This window comes from Ruditapes philippinarum, unplaced genomic scaffold, assembly GCF_026571515.1.
Source record: "Ruditapes philippinarum isolate M1 unplaced genomic scaffold, ASM2657151v2 ctg10423_1_1_1_1, whole genome shotgun sequence".
NCBI classification, from domain to species: Eukaryota; Metazoa; Mollusca; class Bivalvia; order Venerida; family Veneridae; genus Ruditapes; species Ruditapes philippinarum.
In genome coordinates, this window is record NW_026864760.1 from 9,874 (window position 1) to 33,282 (window position 23,409).

General features: G+C 32.5%; 1 protein-coding gene and 1 long non-coding RNA gene across 3 annotated transcripts; both read left to right on the plus strand.

Moving 5' to 3' along the window:
* The first annotated feature begins 819 nt into the window (after positions 1-819).
* On the plus strand, positions 820-3,160 carry LOC132726721 (uncharacterized). The gene is made up of 2 exons (XR_009625240.1): positions 820-990; positions 2,093-3,160. It is a non-coding gene; the product is annotated as an uncharacterized LOC132726721 (long non-coding RNA).
* Positions 3,161-10,622: 7,462 nt separating this feature from the next.
* On the plus strand, positions 10,623-17,226 carry LOC132726722 (uncharacterized). 2 transcript variants are annotated; one of them, XM_060712077.1, is made up of 8 exons: positions 10,623-10,783; positions 11,822-11,971; positions 12,830-12,892; positions 13,239-13,294; positions 13,771-13,837; positions 15,697-15,786; positions 16,082-16,287; positions 17,111-17,226. In XM_060712077.1, exons 1-8 carry the CDS (start codon positions 10,690-10,692, stop codon positions 17,123-17,125), a joined length of 741 nt encoding a protein of 246 aa, XP_060568060.1. In that variant the 5' UTR covers positions 10,623-10,689; the 3' UTR covers positions 17,126-17,226. The 2 variants fall into 2 exon arrangements, with proteins under 2 accessions (XP_060568060.1, XP_060568061.1); XM_060712078.1 differs by having other exon boundaries at positions 16,085-16,287.
* Positions 17,227-23,409: the final 6,183 nt, after the last annotated feature.

Consider the following 23,409-nt stretch of genomic DNA (forward strand, 5'->3'; position numbering starts at 1 on the left):
TGCATTAATGTATTTATGTGAAATTGGTGTATTACTGTGAAATTTTATGTATGTATATAGATTATATAAAATTTTGTTAAACTTAAATTCATCCAAAGTCACATTATTTCTCATTCAAACTAAATCAGAAATCAGAACATTTTTTTTTATATCAGTCACACTATTTCTTTTTCAACCAAATCTCAAAGTGATTTAAACTTTATTTAAACAAACCAGAATATTCCTCTTTCAGCCAAATAGTAATATAGTTCCATATTTCTAATTCACCTTTTTTCAAAACTAATTTCCCAAAAGGAAACCAACAACAAAAAAGAATACCAATATTTCAATTAAAAAAAAATTTTATTTTTTAAACAAACCCCAAAATCGAAATTTCTAAAATTTTCGAAAAATTTTTTATTAATCAAAAAAATTTTTTTATTCCAAACCCAAAAATTTTTGAAGTTTAATTTTTTAACCTTTTAAACCAAATTCTCCAATAGAAAATTTTATTATTTAAAAAAATTAAAAGTTTTGGAAAAAAGTGTGGTTTTAAAGGAAAGAAATAAAAACATTTGCAAAATTCTAAACAATCTTTTAAGGCTTATTCTTTAAAAATTACCCCTTTTGTTTTTGCGGCCCCCGTAACAACAAAACCCAAACAAAAAAACAGTTTTTCTTTTTTTTTATAAAAAAAGTCAATCTTTTTGATTTAAGATTTTAAAAATCTGGATTTTATATTTTTTTACATTTACTGGGGGAAAGGGGATAATCATTGATGGGGATAGTTTTTTTGGTTTACCTAAAAAATTTTTCCCGGGTTTTTATATCAAAAAATGATATGATTGTTTTTAATAAATACAACACTGCATAATTGAATTCGAATAGTACTCGATTTTAAATTTGTCAGGATTGTTTGCTAGGTTAACAATGTATGGATTTTTTGAATGTTCCAACTGTAAGTCCCGATGGGAAAGTGCCAAGGTTTTTGAAAGACCTGGATCAACAACGGTAATTGTATTTTTAGTTTAAGCCTCAATGAATTTTCATTATCTTTATTTTGAATACAAAATATAACTGTTATTGCTTGAAATACTAAATAATGTATTGCTTATTTGTAACAAAAGGCTATGTCATATTGTATCAAAGGTTAACAACAAGAAAACGATAGATAAACGGAATTTGGCGTCTATTGCTCCAGTACTTGGTGTGGTACATTTAGTATTTGGTGCGGTACATCCAGTATTTGGTGCGGCACATCCAGTATTTGGTGTGGCACATCCAGTATTTGGTGCGGTACATCCAGTATTTGGTGCGGCACATCCAGTATTTGGTGTGGTACGGCACATCCAGTATTTGGTGCGGCACATCCAGTATTTGGTGCGGTACATCCAGTATTTGGTGCGGTACATCCAGTATTTGGTGCGGCACATCTAGTATTTGGTGCGGTACATCTAGTATTTGGTGCGGTACATCCAGTATTTGGTACGGCACATCCAGTATTTGGTGCGGTACATCCAGTATTTGGTGCGGTACATCCAGTATTTGGTGCGGCCCATCCGGTATTTGGTGCGGCACATAAAGTATTTGGTGCGGTACATCCAGTATTTGGTGCGGCCCATCCAGTATTTTGGTGCGGCACATCTAGTATTTTGTGTGGTACATCCAGTATTTGGTGTGGTACATCCAGTATTTGGTGCGGCACATCCAGTATTTGGTGCGGCACATCCAGTATTTGGTGTGGTACGGCACATCCAGTATTTGGTGCGGTACATCCAGTATTTGGTGCGGTACATCCAGTATTTGGTGCGGTACATCCAGTATTTGGTGCGGCACATCCAGTACTTTGTGTAGTACATCCAGTATTTTGTGTGGTACATCCAGTATTTGGTGTGGTACATCCAGTATTTGGTGTGGTACGTCCAGTATTTGGTGCGGTACGTCCAGTATTTGGTGTGGTACATCCAGTATTTGGTGCGGTACGTCCAGTATTTGGTGCGGTACATCCAGTATTTGGTGCAGCACGTTTGAAACGATTCAAGTATACATAATTTTCTATGGCAACAAAAAAAAACTTTTATTGTCCTCACATTTTCCTAATTTTGTTTTCTAGTACTGGGGGCAAGAGTGCAAGAAATGTAATATCATGTGTCAGCCATATAGAGTGGAGGAGACAATGTGCTCTCGTTGTGGGGAAGTTGCTAAAACATGCAAGTGTGACAAGACCCGTCATACCGACCCAAATAAACCACATATGTCGGCACTTTGTGAGAAATGTCGCTCGGGCAATCCATGTCAATAACTCTTTGAATGTAACCATGAAATCACGTGATAAGGGGCGGACAAAAATAATGATTACCTCAGCCCCGCCCATTTTCAATTTACGCTAAAACTTTTTTAAATATATTGAGACTGCTGATTAAAAGTCTTGTTTTGTTTTGTTATGATGTATGCACTGGGATATTTTATAAAATTCAAGCTGCTGTTTTGATGTATTGAGTGATGATTCAAATAACATCAACTGGGAGAGAATGTGCTTGGTATGGGTGCATTGAGTGGAAGTTCAACGAATTATGATATTTTAATTGGCAAAATTTATCTTAATTATGTAAAGAGTTTATATGATGAATAAAAATTGTATCATAATAATTGTAAAACCAGTCATATTTTACAGTGTCATGTATGTTGACTTTTGATATTGTGTCTGATTATGTAAATTGTCGGCTATGATCTAGTGTCATTTTTTTGAAACACATATCAAACTCGTTTTATAGCTTATTGATAACTTCACTAATAATAAACAATATTTGACAATTTTATCAGTTCGAATATTTTATCTACTTACCTTTTGTACTGTATTTTTACATGTAAAACGAACGCATACATTGTAAAAAGAAGTACAATGTATTTGATATTTATATAAACATCATAACTATATCGCGTATCAGTTAGGTTTCTAAAAACATATAGGATAAAATGTTAAATGACGGTGTAGAAAATTGATGTACTATTATACTTAATTTTAATTATATAATTTCAATGGCGAGCCAATCTTGCTATAAAAATGAGATGAACCGATTTATTGTTAGTCTTGAAAAGTAATTAAATGATTATGAAAGTGAAATGGTTTATCTAATAAGAAATGGGCATTGTAAGATCAGAATAAAATAGTATTAAAAAGTATTAGACTGTGTTTTTCCAATGTCACGAATAAATAAGATTTTAATGAAAGAAATAAAAGAATATTTAGGATAGAATAGGCTGCTGCGTAGTGCTCAGTAATGATTTGAAAGATAAAAACTAACACGTGAGCGTTGTATTTCTATTGCCAAAGTATTACATCAAAGGATGCCATCGAGCAGTATTCAATATAGAGTTTTATAATATAATGAAAATCCTAAGCGTAAACTAACGAAAATCTTCCCGAAAACTAATGAGTCTCAGGCAAATATTGCCAAACAATAACTAGAAAATATAATTCGTGTTTTGTTGTTGTTGTTGTTGTTTGTTTTCTCAAAGAAGGTAAAGATGAACTAATTTTTCCTCTATTTTTTTGCTCGAATTTTCAGGGGTGATGTCATAATTTCAATGTTCAAATGAAAGGTTACATTTGATATAACAAGTTAGTTCAAAGGTCTATCCACAAAATTAAGGTTCGACACCCACATCCTATGTATGATTTAAAATCGAAATGTTTTCTTGACCAGTCGAGCGCTCACAAATATTGCTCATTGTACAGTTTTATATGACACCATGTTGTTGTTGTTTTTGCTTTTTTTTAAGATATTGCACAATTTGATTACCCCGAAGGTTTGTGACTCAAGTTATCATGCTTATTCATTTTAATTGAGCATATTATAAATGTATGTTTAAACATAAAATTGAATTTTGCATTTAAGATCGATAAATTACAATTTAGGGCAGACAAGTTTTATAACTATTATAAACTTATATATTCTTTGTATTAATGCTAACAATGAACAGATCATAGGCTCACAACCCTTTGCAAGACTGTTTTTGTTAATATATTGATTAGGAAGAAAAAAACATTATCTACTTCGTGTTTAAAGTTTAAACCTTCAGTCGTATGAACGTTGATGTTTCAGATATATCTTCAACCAAGAATGTTTTCTTCTATGTTCACAAAGGGCAATAATTCAGTCAAAATCTAAGTCAGAGTTAAGGGCTTTGAACAGAAACTGCCAATGATGGTCACAAAGACATGCATTAAGTTCCAAATGAATACCTTCAGTAATTCAAAAGATTAATGTTGCATGCAAAACGTTTACCAACAGTTCACAAAACATTCAGTCAAAATCCATGTCAGTGATAAAGGCCTTGAATTGCAACCCCCGATTATTATCCTGAATGATATTGAGCTAGAAAATTATAGTTGTATTGTCTGTTCTTATTGGTCAAGTTTGTTTTTATTATCCTATTATCTTTATTGTCATTTGAAATGAGAGGGGAGGTTACTTTTAGCAGTATTTTAGGGGCAACTGACTATGTCATAGCAACAGTTTGGGTTCAGCTTTATCATTACAAGCAATCAACTCACTGTATCACCGTAGGGAACGTGTTACAGTATCGCGTTTTTCGGTTACAGTATAGAATTTTCAAGATGGAGGATTATTTATGGGAAGCGAGGTAGGTGATTTTTATTCAGGTCCATACTACAAGTAGTTTAATTTCTAAAAGTTGTTTTTGTGCTTTGCTTGTAAGGAACAGAATCCGGTATCTAGTCATATATTTCTTCAGACCATGCACCGCAGATTTATCTTTATATTGTCTCATAAATGTGCAGATTTGACGGTTTAAAAATTTGAATCGAGAGACCAACGCATTTTTCTCCCATTCCGACATTATTTAAGCATGCCTAGATAAAGTAAATCTACAAAACGTTAGTCCTTTGTGTTTAGAAACGTTTATAAAAGTAAATGACCAGTTGAACCTATTTTCCTGTTGGTAAAATGCGTTTGAAAAAATAAACAATGTTACAGTATAGAGCGAGGTTAATTTTGAAGGGTTACAGCATAGACCTAGCGACTTTGATCCAATTTTGTTACAGTTTATACCCAGATTTCGGTTACAGTTTAGATACTTGCCAAATTTCAAACAAAGTTCGTGTATCCATTATTTTTATGAAATAACTCATACCTTTCTATTTAATACATTCTTGAAAGGTTGTATTACTTTTTTTCTTCAGCAGAAAAGTTATAGTTTGCTATTTTTCTTACTTTAAGTTTCAGATTGAGACTTTTTGCAGTTATGTCCTATGTAAGGACTGTTTTCACGACAACAACAGTAACTTTACGTCCATCAGGCTCACTAGAGAAGATAGTGTAATTGTCTGACCTTAATTTATACTCTATAACTTTCAATATTATTTTCTTTTTCAGAAACATGAAAACTGCTATACACGATGTCTGAAATAAAAATAAAAAAGGCCTTTTAATTTAAAAATGACAAAATAAACGTAACTTCAACAAAGAAGCATTCGAAATGACGCCATGATCATGATTTGATTTGAATGCTTTTGGTTCGATATGAGAAGGGTCTTTAAACATTGCCTTTTTTCAAAATCTATGTTTTGGGTTTTTGTATCCCCGATTGCAACCGAAACCATTTGAACAACTAATTGGTAGAAAGTCATGTAAATTTCATCACATTTAGTCAAGTAGTTACTGAGCGGATGAGATTGCACACACATGTGTAAGACAGACGGACGAATACGAGCCATCGGGCCAATAAGCTCACAGAGATTTAAAAGTCTATGTAACATTCATACATTTTACCTAGTATATATAGAAAATATCGAAGTCTAAACTGTAACCGAAATCTGGGTATAAACTGTAAGAAAATCAGATAATAGTCGCTAGGTCTATGCTGTAACCCTGCACAAATCACCTCGCTCTATACTGTAACATTGTTTATTTTTTCAAACGCATTTAACGAACAGGAAAACAGGTTCAACTGGTCATTTACTTTTATAAACGTTTCCTAACATAAAGGACTAACGTTTTGCAGATTTCCTTTTTCTAGGCATGCATACATAATGTCGAAATTGGAGGAAAATGCGTTGGTCTCTCGATTCAAATTTTCAAACTGTCAAATCTGCATATTTATGACAATATAGCGATAAATCTGCGGTGCATAGTCTGAAGAAATATATGACTAGATACCGGATTCTGTTCCTTACAAGCAAAGCACTAAAACATCTTTTAGAAACTAAACTACTTGTAGTATGGACCGGAATAAAAATCACCTACCTGTCCTCCAAAAAATAATCCGGCATCTTGAAAATTCTATACTGTAACCTGGAAAACGCGATACTGTAACACGTTCCCTACGGTGTGTATGGATGTACCTTATCAAATCAAGTTTGAGCTAGGTTTTGATATTGACAAGATTGTCTACCTTGATAGATATTTGGATACATGTATATTTGATCATATATTGTACATAGCAATCTTGTTAACTAGACTCTTTCTTTGCAGATAAATTAATAAGAGAAATTTGCTTTTCTTTTTTAAAGAAAACCTTTATTTGATATAACTCAAGAATATATATTTAAACGATAACATACATAACAAAAACATAACTTTCGTTTTACATAAATTATATTGTCAAAAAATGACTATAATGTGTCAAATAATGTTGCTTTTGTAACCCTACACATTTAATCATGAACAAAGAAACTCTGCATTGACAATTTTCAGCACATTTACTCTGTAAAACAAAATTACTTTGTCTGTAGGCAACACATTTCAATGATGTACAGGGACCTCTGTGTTGGAATATTTAGCCATTGTTCAATGTATTTTGAACAGACCAACTAGCAGATTGATTTGAACAATCATGATATAACAAAAACATCACGCTTACGCCAAGGCTATTCTTCATCACTTGAAAGCTCTTCGTCTTCACTTGAAAAATCTTCGTCCTCACTCGAGACATCTTCATTCGCACTGTTTATTTCAACGTTAAGCTTACTTCTTAGTTTTAGAATCTCCGATTTCTTCATTTTAGCATAACCGCAGTATGCAGTCAGCATGCCTTCTATGATCAACATTTGGTTGCGCAGTGAGTACCGGAAGAGCTTATTGTTGTTATCTCTTGCCGACATGTAACGTTTATTGATCTCGTCTAATTTTGCATTCAGCTGAAGTATTTGATCACATGCCCGCTGAAATCTCACCATTTCGATATTATGCTGGTGATAAATTTGGCTCTTCGTCTCCATTGTCAATATGCAATTAGGATATATTTTTAATTAATTAGGTATTGCAAAGATTGTAATTTGGTTAATGTTTATTACCAAACATATTACTTACTTTTATAGGTAAGGTAATTGGCGCATTAACCTAATTATGATTTAATTAACTCAATATTGAAATCCCATCAAACTTTCAGGTTAAAGGTGTGAAAACACTCAAACGGACACACGCACAGGACATATTTGGTAAGCTGTGAAAATTTCAGTCACTAGTAGTACGCACGCTGCCATTTTCACAGCTAAAAGCTAATCATTATTTATATATTCCGAAGTATTTATATGTCTTTTCTTTCAAGTAGCTAAAGTCCAACATAAAATTAAAGGATTCTTGCAATCGATGACGAAGCAAAACCAATTTTAATATAAAAGGTTCAAACTGTATTAACTTTATGTCACATAATGACCAGTCTTGACGGAAATTTTAGGCCAACTATAAGCAAGATAAGTTAAACATGTATGTTGTATGTATTATCATTTGTTCCTTTAAAGTGACTAAGTCGGACGGAAAAATAATTTGCAACAAAACTGGAGAAATTGGTAGTGTCGCGGTGCCCCCCCCCCCAAAAAAAAATAAAAAATAAAAAAAATAAATAAATATATTCATCATCATCATTATCAATATTGTTATTAAAATCATCACTATCACTATTATATATCACCATAATCATAATTAAAACGTACATCATTTTATTATTATTATCGTTATTATTATTATTATTATTATTATTATTATTATTATTATTTATTATTATTATTATTATTATTATTATTATTATCCAACAATTTTAACCTGGCACTCTTGCATTTGACCCTATATTCGGGAAATCCCGTAAACGTTACGATATCCTTGTAAATCGATAAAAGACACATATGACTAGTTGTTAAATGTTGTAACTTAAGAATTGAACCAGAAACCTTCAGATCGGTAGCCCGGCACCGATATAACAAATACGTCAATATACTCGTTAGATACCAGTGTTTATCCAATGACCTTTACGAAAGTTAATTAAGTGCCAGGTCAATATTGTTGGACAATACTACAAAAATCATCCTCACTTTCTCCTTTTTATCATCATTGTCACAGTAACAATAAATATTATCATCATCACCAAAAACCTCCTCGCAATAGTCATCAACAGGAGTATCACCGCAATCATTACAATCGCTGCCATCAGCACCTACATTACCATCACCATTAATCACCATCATCATCATCATCATCATCATCATTATTATGACTGGCTTCGTAATGACCAACAACATTATTTTCAACATTTTCATCATTATCTTTATCATAGCCAATATTTTCATAACATCATCATCATCATCATCATTATTATTATCATCATCACCATCATCTTATCATCATCATCATCATCATCATCACCTAAATCAACATCATTATCATCCCCGATGCCAGCTCCATTACTACCAACAACATAAAAATCATCATCATAACCTCCACCAATATCATCATCATCATCATCATCATCATCATCATCAGCAGCAGCAGCAGCAGCAGCAGCAGCAGCCGCATCATCATCATCATCATCATCATCATCATCATTATCATCATCATCATCATCATTATCATCATCATCATCATCATAATCATCACAATCATCACCTGCATCATTATCATCATCAGCAACATAATCATCATCATCATCATTACCATTATCATCATCATCATCATCATCACCTAAATTAACATCATTATCAACCCCGATGCCAGCTCCATTACTACCAACAACATCATCATCATTATCTCCACCAATATCATCATCATCATCATCATCATCATCATCACCATCAACCCCGATGCCAGCTCCATTACTACCAACAACATCATCGTCACCACCACCATCACCACCACCAATATCATCATTACAACTTAATTACCACCACCAACATCTTCATCAATTCAGGTGTCATCATGATCATCTTTGTCATCGTCATCATTATCTTTTCCAGTTCTGTATTTCAGCCGCGTCACGACAAAACCAACATAATGGGTTTGCGACCAGCATGGATCCAGACCAGCCTGCGCATCCGCGCAGTCTGATCAGGATCCATGCTGTTCGCTATAAGTTTCTCTACTTGTAATAGGGTTTGTAAGGGAACAGCATGGATCCTTATCAAACTGCGCGGATGCGCAGGCTGGTCTGGATACATGCTGGTCGCAAACCCATTATGTTTGTTTTGTCATGACGCAGGTCATTTATTATCATAAACACCATCATTACCTTTATCATTTTAAAGAAATATATCTTTAAGTAATTAAAATTTATGTATAAAAATCCCAACTTTTACTTTAGATAAATTATATTTCATATAATAAATATTATACAATCTTTTGAAATAAACAGATAATTTAAATATATGTTGGAAATAACAAACATGTTTACATTACAAGTTTCACAATGGATACAATAGTTACGCTCATAGGGACTTGTAATTATTCAAGTATTTATCTACTTTAGATAATTAAGGAAAATTAGATATTATAGTATATAATTGTATGCGAAATAGTACAAAACAAAAGTGTCTAGACAGTTGTACATGTAACATCGTTTATATTCTTAGAAACTAAGTTATAATTAGAATGCTCATGTTTTTCACGAGAATGTCGTGCTTCATATAAGAGTTGAATTTCTAAAGAGGCCCTCCTGAGCAATATGTAATTTAAAATCGAATTGATGCACCGGCCATCTGTAACTAGAACGTTATCATGGTTTAGATAGTGAGATGGGATAATTTCCGCTAAATTCCTCATACACTAGAACGCTTGGCATATCCCAGTTATTTAACTGTGTGGTGACGGGCGGAAGTTATATTCTAAGCTCATTGCCCTTAATTATCCTAAAGCTCCTCCGTGACAGGACATTCATACAGTTATCATTTACTGGTGCTGAATAGGTTTTCAATAACATAGAAATAAACTATGTTTTTTGTGATATTATGTCTGTAAACCAACGCTAAGAATCTAAATAACAAAAAATTTCAAACACAAACAATTAAGAAATATGGATGTACCCTTTATAGAGCTAAAACAAAGGCATTTACACCAAAATCACAATTTCAATAACTCGAATTGTTAAATATATTGTAGTATTGGAACAATAAATATGATTAATGTCTATGAATATCAACCGGGAAAAAGTCCAATTCTGTGAAAGAGCCAAACACTTTAGTCATTCATTTTTATATTTTTTATTTGAGGTATACTCTAGAGAAAATTCCATTACGTTTACTTCAAATTTCTCTTTTACAGCAATGCCAGATGCAGAAGTGAAAAAGAAGGACGTTATTATACAACTTAAGTAATATAATTGTATACATAAAACACCCTTCGGTTTAATGCGCTCGGGCCTCATTGTTTGTAAATACGGGTATAAATACTGGCAGCGTATTCTTCTTGGTCAGACGACATAATGCAGCGTCAAATCGTCATTCTTTTGTGCGTGGTCTTTTTATGCGTTGTTGATAGCCGCAATACGGAAATTAAAAGACGCAGTTTTCTTCAAGGTAAGTGATTTTTTACTGTTTTTAATGCATTTATAGTACACCCGTAGATAACAAATGCTATTCTATTTTTAAATAAGCCTCTACTTTGTTGTGTTTGTTTCCTTTTTTGAAAATTAAATTTACTATACCAAGATTAAAAGGGGCTTAATAACCGGACAGAGCATGCATCCTACTGCGCCCCAGTTGATTTGTTGCACAAAACAAGTGTGGCTTGACAGACTTATAAAAATTAAATAAAAGAACACTTTTTTTCTTAAACACTGTTAAAGGCCCATTATGTCTTAGATATGCTATCATTTATGCTTCTCAAACTTTTTATTTTTGATATCTTTATACAGTTTCTAAAACATTGCTTATTTGCTATATGTAGATGACTTTCGTCTGCTTCTTTTGTTATTAATAGTAGCTGGTATAATTTTAGTAAATAAGTATTTGAGCCGTGTCACGACAAAATCAACATAACATCCGCGCAGTCTGATCAGGATCCATGCTGTTCGCTTACAAACCCTTTTACAAGTAGAGAAACTGATGGCAAACAGCTGGATCCATGCTGGTCGCAAACGCATTACGTTGGTTTTGTCGTGACGCGGCCCATTTTGTATGGAAGGCAAAATACATTACTACTACTTTACATTTGGCTACCTTTATGGCACATTTTAAACACGTGTTTGACATTTCTAAAGAATTGGAAAGTATGGATTTCTCAGGCATAATGTGTCGTTTTTTCTTTTTAAAGATTTATCTAAACATTTTATTGTTTTGCTTTTAGAAAAACTTAGTCAAGTGCTAGCGTTGTCCATGCTCGACCGAGGTTCTTGTTATAAATTTATTGTTGCCCTAGAAATCGATAGGCTTAACTTGTAATTAAGATTGTTTATTCGAAAGTACCTGGGCTAATGTTGTATCGGCTTTAATATTTTGTACATAAAAATCATGACGGCGATGTTATGACTTGCAGGTCATCATTATTCCTTGACATCTTTACATTGTTAAGAATAATAGTTTATTTGTATTGTGTATGTATTTATTTTTAAAAAGTGTATAGGGAACTCGCACCAGTGTCTCTGGAAGTAACGACCGAGGAGCCCACAACGACAGAGGGCTACCCGTCTTCCCCAGATAATGAGGTTCCTGATGTCGACATTCCAGAAATAGATTATGAGAACTGGCCATATGCCATGATGGAATGTAAGTCAATTATCCTTGTCGTTCAAAAGTTTTTAATTTAAATCTATAAAAATACAGAATTCTTTGATTAAAATATTATAATTCTGTAAAAAAAATAACTTAACTTTAGACCAAACAAAATTTAGTTCTTGTTCGTTGGATGCGGCGCCCATATTTTATGGAAAATCATTTTTTACCAACCGAAACTGAAAAAGAACTCTAGCCGGTTAAAAGTCGTCCTGCATCTCCATTTGAAGATTAAAAGGATTTAATAAAGCGTTATTTTATGAAATATTATTTAATGTTGACAATAAAATCTTATTGGTTCCATAAGCTTAGATTAATGGTCGATGCACAATGGTTGTTACAAATATATTTTATTACCAAGCCAGAATGTTGTTTGTAACCAGCAAAATCAAAGATCCACAATGAACCAAATTTAGTGTCCCTTAACCTTGAGAAACCAATGCATGCCCCTCTCCTTCCCCAGATACCAGATAACTTAAACAGTTTCGACGGATATAGCAATTTATTCTGTCAATGTATTCCAGATCTTCCAGCATCTAAATGTTAATCTTGCTGTTCTTGTCTCAAAATCAAGAATAAGTAAGATTTGCAGTTTGTAATTTTTATCTGTATAGTTTATTTGTATGTAAGAATCTTCTTGAGAAAACCATTAGAGCGTTTTTACGGTTTTAGTATATAACGGAGGTTCTACGCTACGAATCTGATTAGAATTTACCATAATGTTAAAGAAACGGCTTAATTACCAGTTTATTAATTTTAAATTTTATAAAAAAGTTCACTATATTAAGCTTAAGGGTCAACGTGACATGAAACTCAATTAGAGAACTAATTTACATTACTTTGTATATTTAGTTACAAGTCTGATTGGTAGATGTATAACATCACGAGCTGTAGCCCAGATGATGCCCAACAGACGTAAGTTATTATCATTGGCAAATATTTAATTAGCTTGTATATTGTTGCCAACCATTATGATCGATTAGATTTTACGTCTTTGAGTTTCAGACATAACCAACCACAAATACCTTATCAGAATATATCAGATATACATTTTATTTCAATTGTTTATCATTTAGTATATTTAAAATACTTATGGAAAATGTGCTCATTATAGACCAATCCAATCAATATATTACATATAAAGCACCGATACTTATAATGTGTAACATTGTTGCTTGTTGAAAATCAGCCTTTAATATGCATGTAATATGCATTTGTGTACCATAGCATACATATGTGTATTTTGTATATCTTTTTACAGCAAAAAACAAATTTCTGACTGAATCTTGCCCACTTATATTACAAGCTCTCGAATCTGTAAGTAGAATGTTTTTATTTGTTTTGACAAAATCCTTTCCATTCATTTCAAAGTTTTTTTTAGGATTGGCTGTGACTAAATTGCAACGAGGTAAAATTGTCGCAATAACTAACATGGGAAACCATTCCTTCACTTACTTTTTTACGGTATTTTCATATATCTGTGGACATATATATTTTCAAAAGTGTTTCTAAATATTGTTAACAGAAGTAGTAGTTGAAGATTGGTAAAGATTTGAAAATGTGGTCTTAAACATGAATATTTAACTATGCTATATGCATAGGACACAATGTTAGGCAAATAGTTTTTCCTGTTGCAGCGTCATTTTAACTAAATTTTGTTGGTGCGCCATAAAACAAAACAAAACATGCACAAATTCATTTCCACATGTATCGGATATACATAAAATGTTTTCATTCGTAAGTTTGAAATAAAGATAATTCATTTTGTATCATGTTCATTTATATCTTATCAGGAGTCGAAAGAAAGCGTTAAAGACAAAATAAAGGAATTTGGCGAAGAGAATTTCGGTGTTTTACAATGTAAGTAGTGAAATTCATACCCGAAATAGATTATAGATTATGGTTATTAGTTTCGTGGTAGCGATTTATAACGCATGATTTATCATTTACAGAACATTTTATTGCATACTACTCAACTTTTGCTAAGCATCATAAGTTAAGTTTTATATTATTACAAATATTAAACAGATTTCTTTCCAATTTCTGAAAATTCTGATTCAGCAATGTTTTGAAATAATCCCCTGACCTGAATCAATGTTGACTTATCCGTTACAACTCGTCTTGGTAGCATGGAAAGCATGCACCCCAATTATTTTCATGTTTTTGATCGTGTGTACAATCACAGGGTCTTTTGTTATACGCCGACATTACCGGTTTATTGTCATTCAGTGGCTTACATTTCTTACATATGTCCCTTTGATTTGGCGAATGCTAACATTATGCGGAATTTTAGAGAAGCAGAGTAATGGACGGCTGTAGGAATGGTGCAGCAGGGGGCCACTTTCCGCCAGGTTGGTGCGGCGCTTGGTGTACACCACGTCGTCATCACCAAAATCCTGGAGAGATACAAGATACATGGTACACCCACCAGGGGACATGCTGGAGATCGGCAAAGTGTCACAACACCAACCCAAGATCGATTTTGGTCGTTCAGACACGCCGTTCAAGGTTTTCTACAACAACTTCTTTTTGAAATGACCTTGCTAATGCGCGGGGATCTGTTGGTTTCACGCATACGGTACGTAGAAGGCTGCATAAAGGTACTTTAAGATCAAGAAGACCTTGCATACGTATCCCCTTGACGCATCGACATCACCAGGCCCGTTTTAAATGGACTATGGAGCATACAAGGTGGACCATGCAACACTGGAGACAGGTTCTTTTCTCTGAGGAAACCATGTTCCACATAGACTTCAGATAGGCGTGCTAGAGTCTGAAGAAGACGAGGTGAACGGTTTCAAATTGAAAAAATTATGTGCCTGACCGCTACGCAGGTGGCATCAGTTGGGATAGACGAACCGAAATAGAGGCACATTGACAGGTCAGCGATACAAAGACGACATCTTACATAACCAGGTTAGGTTGTATGCTTGAGAAAGCGGCGATCAGTTCATTCTAATGGACGATAATGCTCGCCCCCAAAGGGCCAGGATGATCCAAGACTACCTAGAGAGGGAGTCTATTGAACACATGGATTGGCAAGTTCGCTCACCTGACTTAAATCCAAGAGAACACATGTGGAATGAGCTGCAGCTTAGAATTGCAGCTCGTCAGCTGCAACCCAGAACCATCTAGGAGCTTGGAGCCATGTTGGTCCAAGAATGGGCAGCTATACCCGTTAGAACGATCAGAAACCTTATAATTTGTATGAGAAGGCGCTACCAAGCTGCCATTGATAGTTATGAATCACAAACACGGTATTAAGTCTAAAACTGTAAACAGAAATTCCAATTTAACAAATTTGCAAAACACTGTTCAAGTTCTTAAATCTTCAAAGAGGGGTGTCACCCTCTTCTCTAGCAAAAAATCAGTGTAAAACTCATTTATAGGGTAAAATTGGTCCTTCAGCTGAATTGATAAAACATTTAATCAACATTTAAAACCCTTTGCACGGAGTTTATAGAATTATCCCAAAAATATTCACGCTCAATCATATGGTGCTTAACAAAAGTTGAGTAGTATATACATATCGTTAATAAGTTTTTTACAATTGTTTGTGATATTTAATATATAAATTAGGTTTATACAAACATTAAGGGTATCTAACTATAATGGACTAGCTTGTTTTCGAATAACAGTGCTATTGACGCATGCTTTTGTTAAATTAACTGTTAATAATTAAAAAAAATAAAAATCAAGCTTTCTGTTTTGCACGACAGGTGCAAACCTTCTTGCTGAAAGGGAAAATGTAGAATCTGTTCTGAAGATGTCGTCTCTTTCCAAGAAAACTAGGCATTTTAGGCCACCAGGTAAAAGCACTTGATAGACATTTTGCATAAAATTGCTTATACAATTGAATTTTTGAAGTTGCTTCTAGTTTAATAAAGTATATTTTTGTAGTAATTAATTTCATAGAAACATTAAAATTTCTTTTTAAAATAATAATTGAAATGAACTATTTGTCATTAAAATTCATTTGTTACTTTAACTTTAACAACAATATGAAATATGCTTTTGTGTTTAAGATTTATTTGAAAGGCATCACTTTACTTACCCTTAAGTTACTAAATGTACTCAGCGTTTCGAATTTGCAATTTCGCATAGCAGAACTGAGAGCTGAATCTTCACCAAAATGTGAGTGGTCAATCGAAGAAATGTCAAATGTCCTGTTTGAGGAGGCGAAAGATCTATATGAATTGTGTGAGAGAACATTGGCTGACGCTATTCAATCTCCAGAAGAACTTCAGAAAGGAACAAAACCTGAAAAACGTTTTTTTGCTTACTGGAGCCTTGCTAGCATGTTGGGGATGGTAAGCTTTATTGAAGTTTGTTAATCTAAGCTCATGTAAATGTTCAAAATTGAAATTACTCATTGTACATATTCCCTGTTACCCTTTACCACCCAAATAACTCCCAAATGCAAGGAAGTTGACCTTGTTACCTTAGGATTTTATACAACCCTTATTTTTTTATTGGCCCATCAGAATAATATGATACTAGTATAGATTCTTCTACAATTACATTCGTATAGAAACGTTGTCTATTGGCCTTAAGGTCAATGTGGTAAATGCAAATATATGTATACGTTTCACTTACCATTGTTGCCAAGTTTTTCTTTCAATTTTATGGCCAATGTCTTTCAAATGCGTTATTGTTTGACAATAACAAAAATTGTCGATACTTTTTAAGTTAACTGTGTTATCAATTTTCTTTTTGCAATCTCCCTACCTATAATTGAAGGGGTATGGATGTTTGAAATTGGATCGGACCATGTGTTTACCAAAAAGTTTCTAGTGCTCTTTTCGAAGAAAGACTCGGAATGAAACTTTTCGTAGCTCCTTGATAACATTATTTCTCAAGAATCAGGACTATTCTTGTAGCTTAAATATCTAACATCGTGCCGAGGTCAGATTTCATGTTTACTTTGTATGTAATCCATTTTGTGATGTTTTCTGCTGAAGCATTTTATATTTTAAACGCTTTCGGCATTTTCCTTTTAATGTTTTGTTTGTTTTGATAATTAAACGTTTGTCTTATGAATTAAGGTATCTCGAACAGACATGCAAACATAAAAAATTGTTACTGCTTTATTATAATATAGGTTAATCAAACATGTATACTATCTTATTTCAGTTTTTATTAGGGTAAGAGGATCCCCGTCTACAATCTACAATTTAAAGTATCGACTGCCGCCTTCACTGTCATCGTTTCATGTTTATGTGAAAAAAAAAATTAAAATCACTTAAAATTTCTTGGCTTTATTGTTATATACCACATAGACAGTAAACAAGTCTTTTAATATTTCTTTATCTAGAATCACTTTGTTGGTGTTATCCTCAAATAATCTCTGGCCAATCTATTAACTGAAAGATATCAGTACGAAACTTGCAATACTTGATTTTGTACTTATATTAAACATATTCTGAAACCAATATATTTGGATTCAGAAGAATGTTTCATATCCAGTACAAAAGTACGTTAAAACTTTGTGACAACACGAAACTTAATTACCAATTATCATAACAATTTGCATGGATAATGGCTAAAGTTTTACAACTTGACTTATATTTAATGCAGTCTATCCCTTTTTGAAAAGAACTCGAGCGGCGATTCGCTGGAAACGTTTTCATTTATTGTAATGCAATACAAATAAAAACTAATGCATTAAATGTGTGTTTATCTTAAACTACCTTTTGCATCAATTTCAGTACTTTATTTCAAAATTTAAAAGCACATAATGCCTCAGAAATGAATTACTTATTCCTGTTTTAGAAAACGGCAAACATGCGTTTTTAAATGTTAAATGTTTTAGAGCATGTTAGATACAAAACACAAAGGTAGTAGTGAATGTGAAATTATTCGCATTAAAAGTAGCAAAATTGAAACACAGTATTTTGACTTGAATACAAGATATTTGATTAATATAACCGTACTTATGGCGAAAAAGCAACAGTAAGAAAAGATGGTTAAAAAATGGACAAAAGGAAACTGTTTTTAGATTATAACAAGGTACCCAAAAAAAGCTTTTGAGAAATCAATGCATACATAGAGCACAATGGGTCTTTAGTTTATACAAATTTAAATTAATTCAATTGTGCTGGAAGCTATAAGCTTATTGAAAACACTCTCGAATCCGTTCCTTTAACCAACCAGTACTAAGCAATGAATGTAAAGTTTCTTGCTCAAGGAAACAACGGCTTGCCCCTGTCAGGGTTTGAACCAGCCTTTAAAGGATTATTATGTCCCAGTAGTTAAAGTTCTTCCGAGGGTAAAATACACAAATGGTTCAGATAATTCTACAAACGAACCACTTTATATCTTACCCATGTTATTTCATCGAGACCCTAAGCTCAACAGAATTAAGGTTTTGAAAATGGCCTCTAAGATGGCGGCGCTGAATTTTATTTACTATTCCATACTCGTATATCTATGTTGAAACTACCAAACTATTATAATTATTCTTATCATTTTTGTTAAATATACAAGCGTAAACATTGTAAATTGACCGGTTTCTCTTACATTGATATTGTACGAAACAATTTTAGATATTTCATAGTCGTAAAATGTATATAAAAATAACCCCGAATTTATTACCCAAAACAATTTCACTTTCAATGGTGCTTCAAATGAGCCTTCCAGTATATAAAACAAACATTTGTAAACCAGTTTATGGTATATTTTACCATATATAAATACACAAGTTTGCTACACCTATGACGCGAAAATTGGGTGGGGTACACATACACTATTGCAAATAATGGTAATGACAAACGCTACCTCTGTGCAATCCCAACACTATCTCTAAAGTGAATATAAATGATTTGAAATTCTACAGATGTTTAACAAAATTGCAGATTAATTTATGAAATGTAAGTAAAATTTCTCATTTTCATGTCATGTCTTCAAATTAAGATAAAACACACACACACAAATATATTCCTTTTCATTGGTATCTGTGACATCTTTTTCTAAAGTTGATCAAATTCAATTAGAGATTGTTGATTTCTTGCTGTAGTCTGATTTAAAAACTCTTCTTCTAATATAATTATTCAAATGCGTTTTAAAAGCAGTTTCTAAAGATAAAGGAAAACAACTAAATTTTACTTTAGAAAAGGGATAGCACTGACCCTGAAAATTACCGTCCAATTTCACTTACAATCAACTTATGCAACATATTAGATATAATGGTAGTTAATCGCCTGGTTAGGTATAAGAGGTTAAATGAATAATTACTAGTTTTCGCTCATGAATGTCCGTGAACAACAGTACAATTATGATGTTCACCTCAAATCTTTTATTGGGAAGCACTTGGCTTCTAATTTTTTATCTTGAAAAAAAAACCTTATGATGCTGCATGGAAACATGGCATTCTAAAAATATAAAGGATACAGTATTAAATAGTAGACTTCCGATCCGATCTTTATTTCTAGCCTTCGTGACGATAGAAACTTTAAAGTAAGATTCAGTTCAACTGCTGTGAAAAAGCTTTCTGTTTAAAATGCAGCTAAGAGTATCATCAAATAGTAAACATCCTGCTAGAAAAGTTAAATTTAAGCTAAAGTACAGCGACAGTATTCTTTTTAACCAACTTAAGAATGTTACCCTTCGTGTAAAAGATAGTTAACTTAAAGAAAAACTTAAAGGAACTCCACTGAGGTTTATAAGCCTAAAACATAATAATCATTTTAATTGTTTCACATAGATAAGCATGAGCACTTTAAGCAGAAGTATAAATAAAATATAACATAAAAAATCACAAATACATAAAAGATTGAAAATCATGTTTGTGCTATTCTCAGTCCGATTTGAGTGAAAAGCGTTTTTAAAAACGTTTTTCAATTTTGGGTCATTTTTCACTATAATAATTATAATAATTATTCTGGAAAAACGGAGCAAGCTAATGACATAAGTTATTAGTATAGATCTACATCAAATGGAGTAATAATCTCAAAAAAATATTTCCAGTCAAGTCATGTCAAAAAACCTCGGTGGAGTCCCTTTTAAATAGACCCAAAATATATTCTTCAAAATGTAGATGTTTCTCTGTAAACTTAAATTCTCCAGAAGTTATTTAGTCTTTCAAATTGAAAATAAGTCATCAAATTCTCCTGAAATTTTTAAAGAACTCTTTTCAAAATTCAAATAACTTGTAGATTTAATTCATATTTACAAGGACGATTCCATAGATGGTTGCAAAGTAGGTGCATGACGTCTTAGAAAATCATTTTACAGAGAAGGAAACTACCTGATAATGCATCTATTTTGCTGAAACAAAAACTATTGATTTAGCCTTGTCAAACACTTAAAAGCATAATAATGTTTACCTACCGGATATTTTGTTAAAAGCGGTCTAATAAATCACTTACCGACCGCTTAACAGGTCTGCAAATATATACCGACCTGTTATTGTTCTATTGTTCTCTATACAAAAGAAAATATGTGAAGTCGAGAAACTCGTGCATTTCACAATATTCACCGTAAACGCAGAAATTTTGAAAAAAATAACGCTGAATTGTGCAAATTTATATGGGGGAATAATGACCACTTTGAACAGTAAAAAAGGTCGATATATATTTTAGAGTACATTTGATCACATTAATAGAATACAATTAGCGCATACGACTGTAAGGACCCTCATAACATGAATTATATTCCAGATTATTTGTGAGAAAAACGAACTGGCTACTGTTCTGGCGATGAAGTTTGTGTTTCGCCGATATTAATGAGTACAATAACGCACATTTAGCCTTTCTTTATAGTTTGCTTTTCGGTATACCTAACACATTTGCCGAACTATATAACTTCATAAGATACTAGTTTTCACGGGGGAGGAAGTGTTACACGAAGGATGGAGTTCTTATGATAACTTGTTCAGGAATTCATGTGATAACTGTCACGGAGTTTGTCGAAAAACATCTGTATATACTACAAAAACACTCGTCAAAAATGGTTATTTTCATCGTTCGAAAATGAGTTTTAGGTGCTAAATTAAATCTTAATGATTAAGCTTGTCTTACATCTTGTATTATGTGTCAAAAACTAATTTACAGGCCATTTTTAATCGCGTCTTGCTGCAAATCTGGTAGTTTTCAGTAAAATTTCCAAATTACTTGCCAATTCAAAAGTATTGACCGGTTTATTTCTGGTCTTATTGACGAGTTTGTAAAAAGTTGCAAGTATATTTACTTGAAAAACGATTTTATAATTTGTAAAGCACTTTTGCATTCAAACACTTGGGGAAATATGTTTCTAACTTATGTATCCAGTATGTCAATCGGCATAAAGGTAAAGTCATCATGTGAGTGATCTTCGGAATTGAAATGAATTGCAACATTAGAAGAAAAATTGGGATGACAATTACTTCTTATATCAAATTTATGGCTGTTCATTCTTTTTGATACCTGTTGATGGGTTTGGCCGACATACTGTATTTTACATTTTTTACAAGTAATTAAATAAATCACGTCACTAGAAGTACAATTGCCATCAAAAATGCATTTCGAATGTTTCTCCAGTATTTGTACTTGTTTATTTACTATTTTCTTCAATATTTTTACAGTGAGTACATCTTTTTCTATTACACGTATTAGTTTTATCGTTCATATTCCGTTTATTTAGAGTTGAATGGGTGAGGGAATCTTGAAGATTTTTTGGACGGGTGTATGCTAAGATTTGTTTATGATTATGTAAATTTTTAACACTGTCATTTTCTGACAACATTAAAAGATCCCAGTATTTATTTATTATAAGACCAAGATGGGGAAGAGACGGATTATATTGGATAACAAATGGTATGATTTTTTGCTGCTCTGTTATATTTTGGTTATTTTCCAGGGCTTCTTCTTGGGTTGAATATTCCAAACATGAATGAAATTCTAAGAATATTTAAAAATCAGCCATCATAAAAAAACAACAACAAAAAACACCAACTAACATGACGGTATATATATGTATTACTAATATTTATTCATTTACTTTCCTTTGGAAAAAAATCGTATATTTCAATTATATTAGAAATAGCCTGATCTATTTACCATGAAATTTATTACAAATAAAGATAAAGTGTGCCGTTTTTTATTATAAAAAACTTTTTTATCTTCCTCAATATTTATATATATTATTAATATGTTATGTATTCATATATCAAAATAATGATTTTACATTTCCTACCCGACAAGTTCTGTTTTCATTTTCTGTGACTCAACTCAACAAGTACATTACCTGACCTTATTACATAATGAAACCCCACGAGAAACACGAGAAAATTCAAATAACACCTGATTGTGAACGAATGAATTACAAGAGCGTAGCGGATGGTATCTTTGCTTAATGATACAGTTCTTATGGCCTAGTGGTAAGAACAATGGAATGACATTCACGTAATTGCAAGTTCGAATTTTCGGCAGACCTTTGTTTCATCATCTTATTACAATGTATATGCAACGGGAGTTGATAAATCATGTGTTTTATTTATAGCGATTATAATCTTTCAAATATATGATTAATAAATATTTAATTTTTTTATTTTCTTTATTTCAGTATGTTAAGTCGTGCAAATAGTGATTAACATGTTTAAATAAAACATAGTGGTCAACTTTTGCAAGTATAATTAAACAATATTTAAGAAGTTAAAAAAGAAAGAATACATGATTCGAACTTTTAACCTTCAATTTAACACTGTTAGTGCTACATATTGTCATTGAGGGTAGTAAGTGAAGAGGTATGCTACATATGTATACCGTTGTATCAAGTCCGTAGAGTTTACTTCGGAGACAAAAGGTCATTGAAAATATTAAAATGTCTGAGAAAGAAAAAAGAAATACCAAATGGCTGGACATAAAATGGTTATTCTTTGAAAGGCTCATTATGCTGTATGTTAACCTTCATTTTTATTTCTTAACATTTTATTTTTGGTTCCCAGTTTAAAAAAATGTAGAGTACTCTGGGATTAACTGTAAAACAAAATTACTTATTCGACTCACTCCGGCAGAGATTTTTCTCAGCTAATTCAAGGTCTCTAACAAAGTTTTATAGTTACAGCTTTGAAAGTAAGCGCGACAGGGTATCTAATCTGTGACCGATTGTGCACCGTGAAGCTAAAATAGTAATGGTTTGTTTGTACTTAGGGATAATCATGGAAAGCCCACATTTGCCGAGTTCCGAATTATATCTCTTTATCCTTGCAAATTGTGATATAATTAGGTTTCGTGCTGATACAAATGTACTTCGATTTTAATTGGATTTGAATAATTCTTTTGAATCCAAATATATTGGTTTTCGATTAATCAAGTCCTGCAGGTTTCGCAATGATATCTAGGAGCAACAGATTAGATAGACATTTTCGATAATTTCATCAACAAAGTGATTCTAGATAAATGTTTAAAGTTATGTCATTTTCTGCCCCTATATTTAATAACAATAAAGCCAAAAAT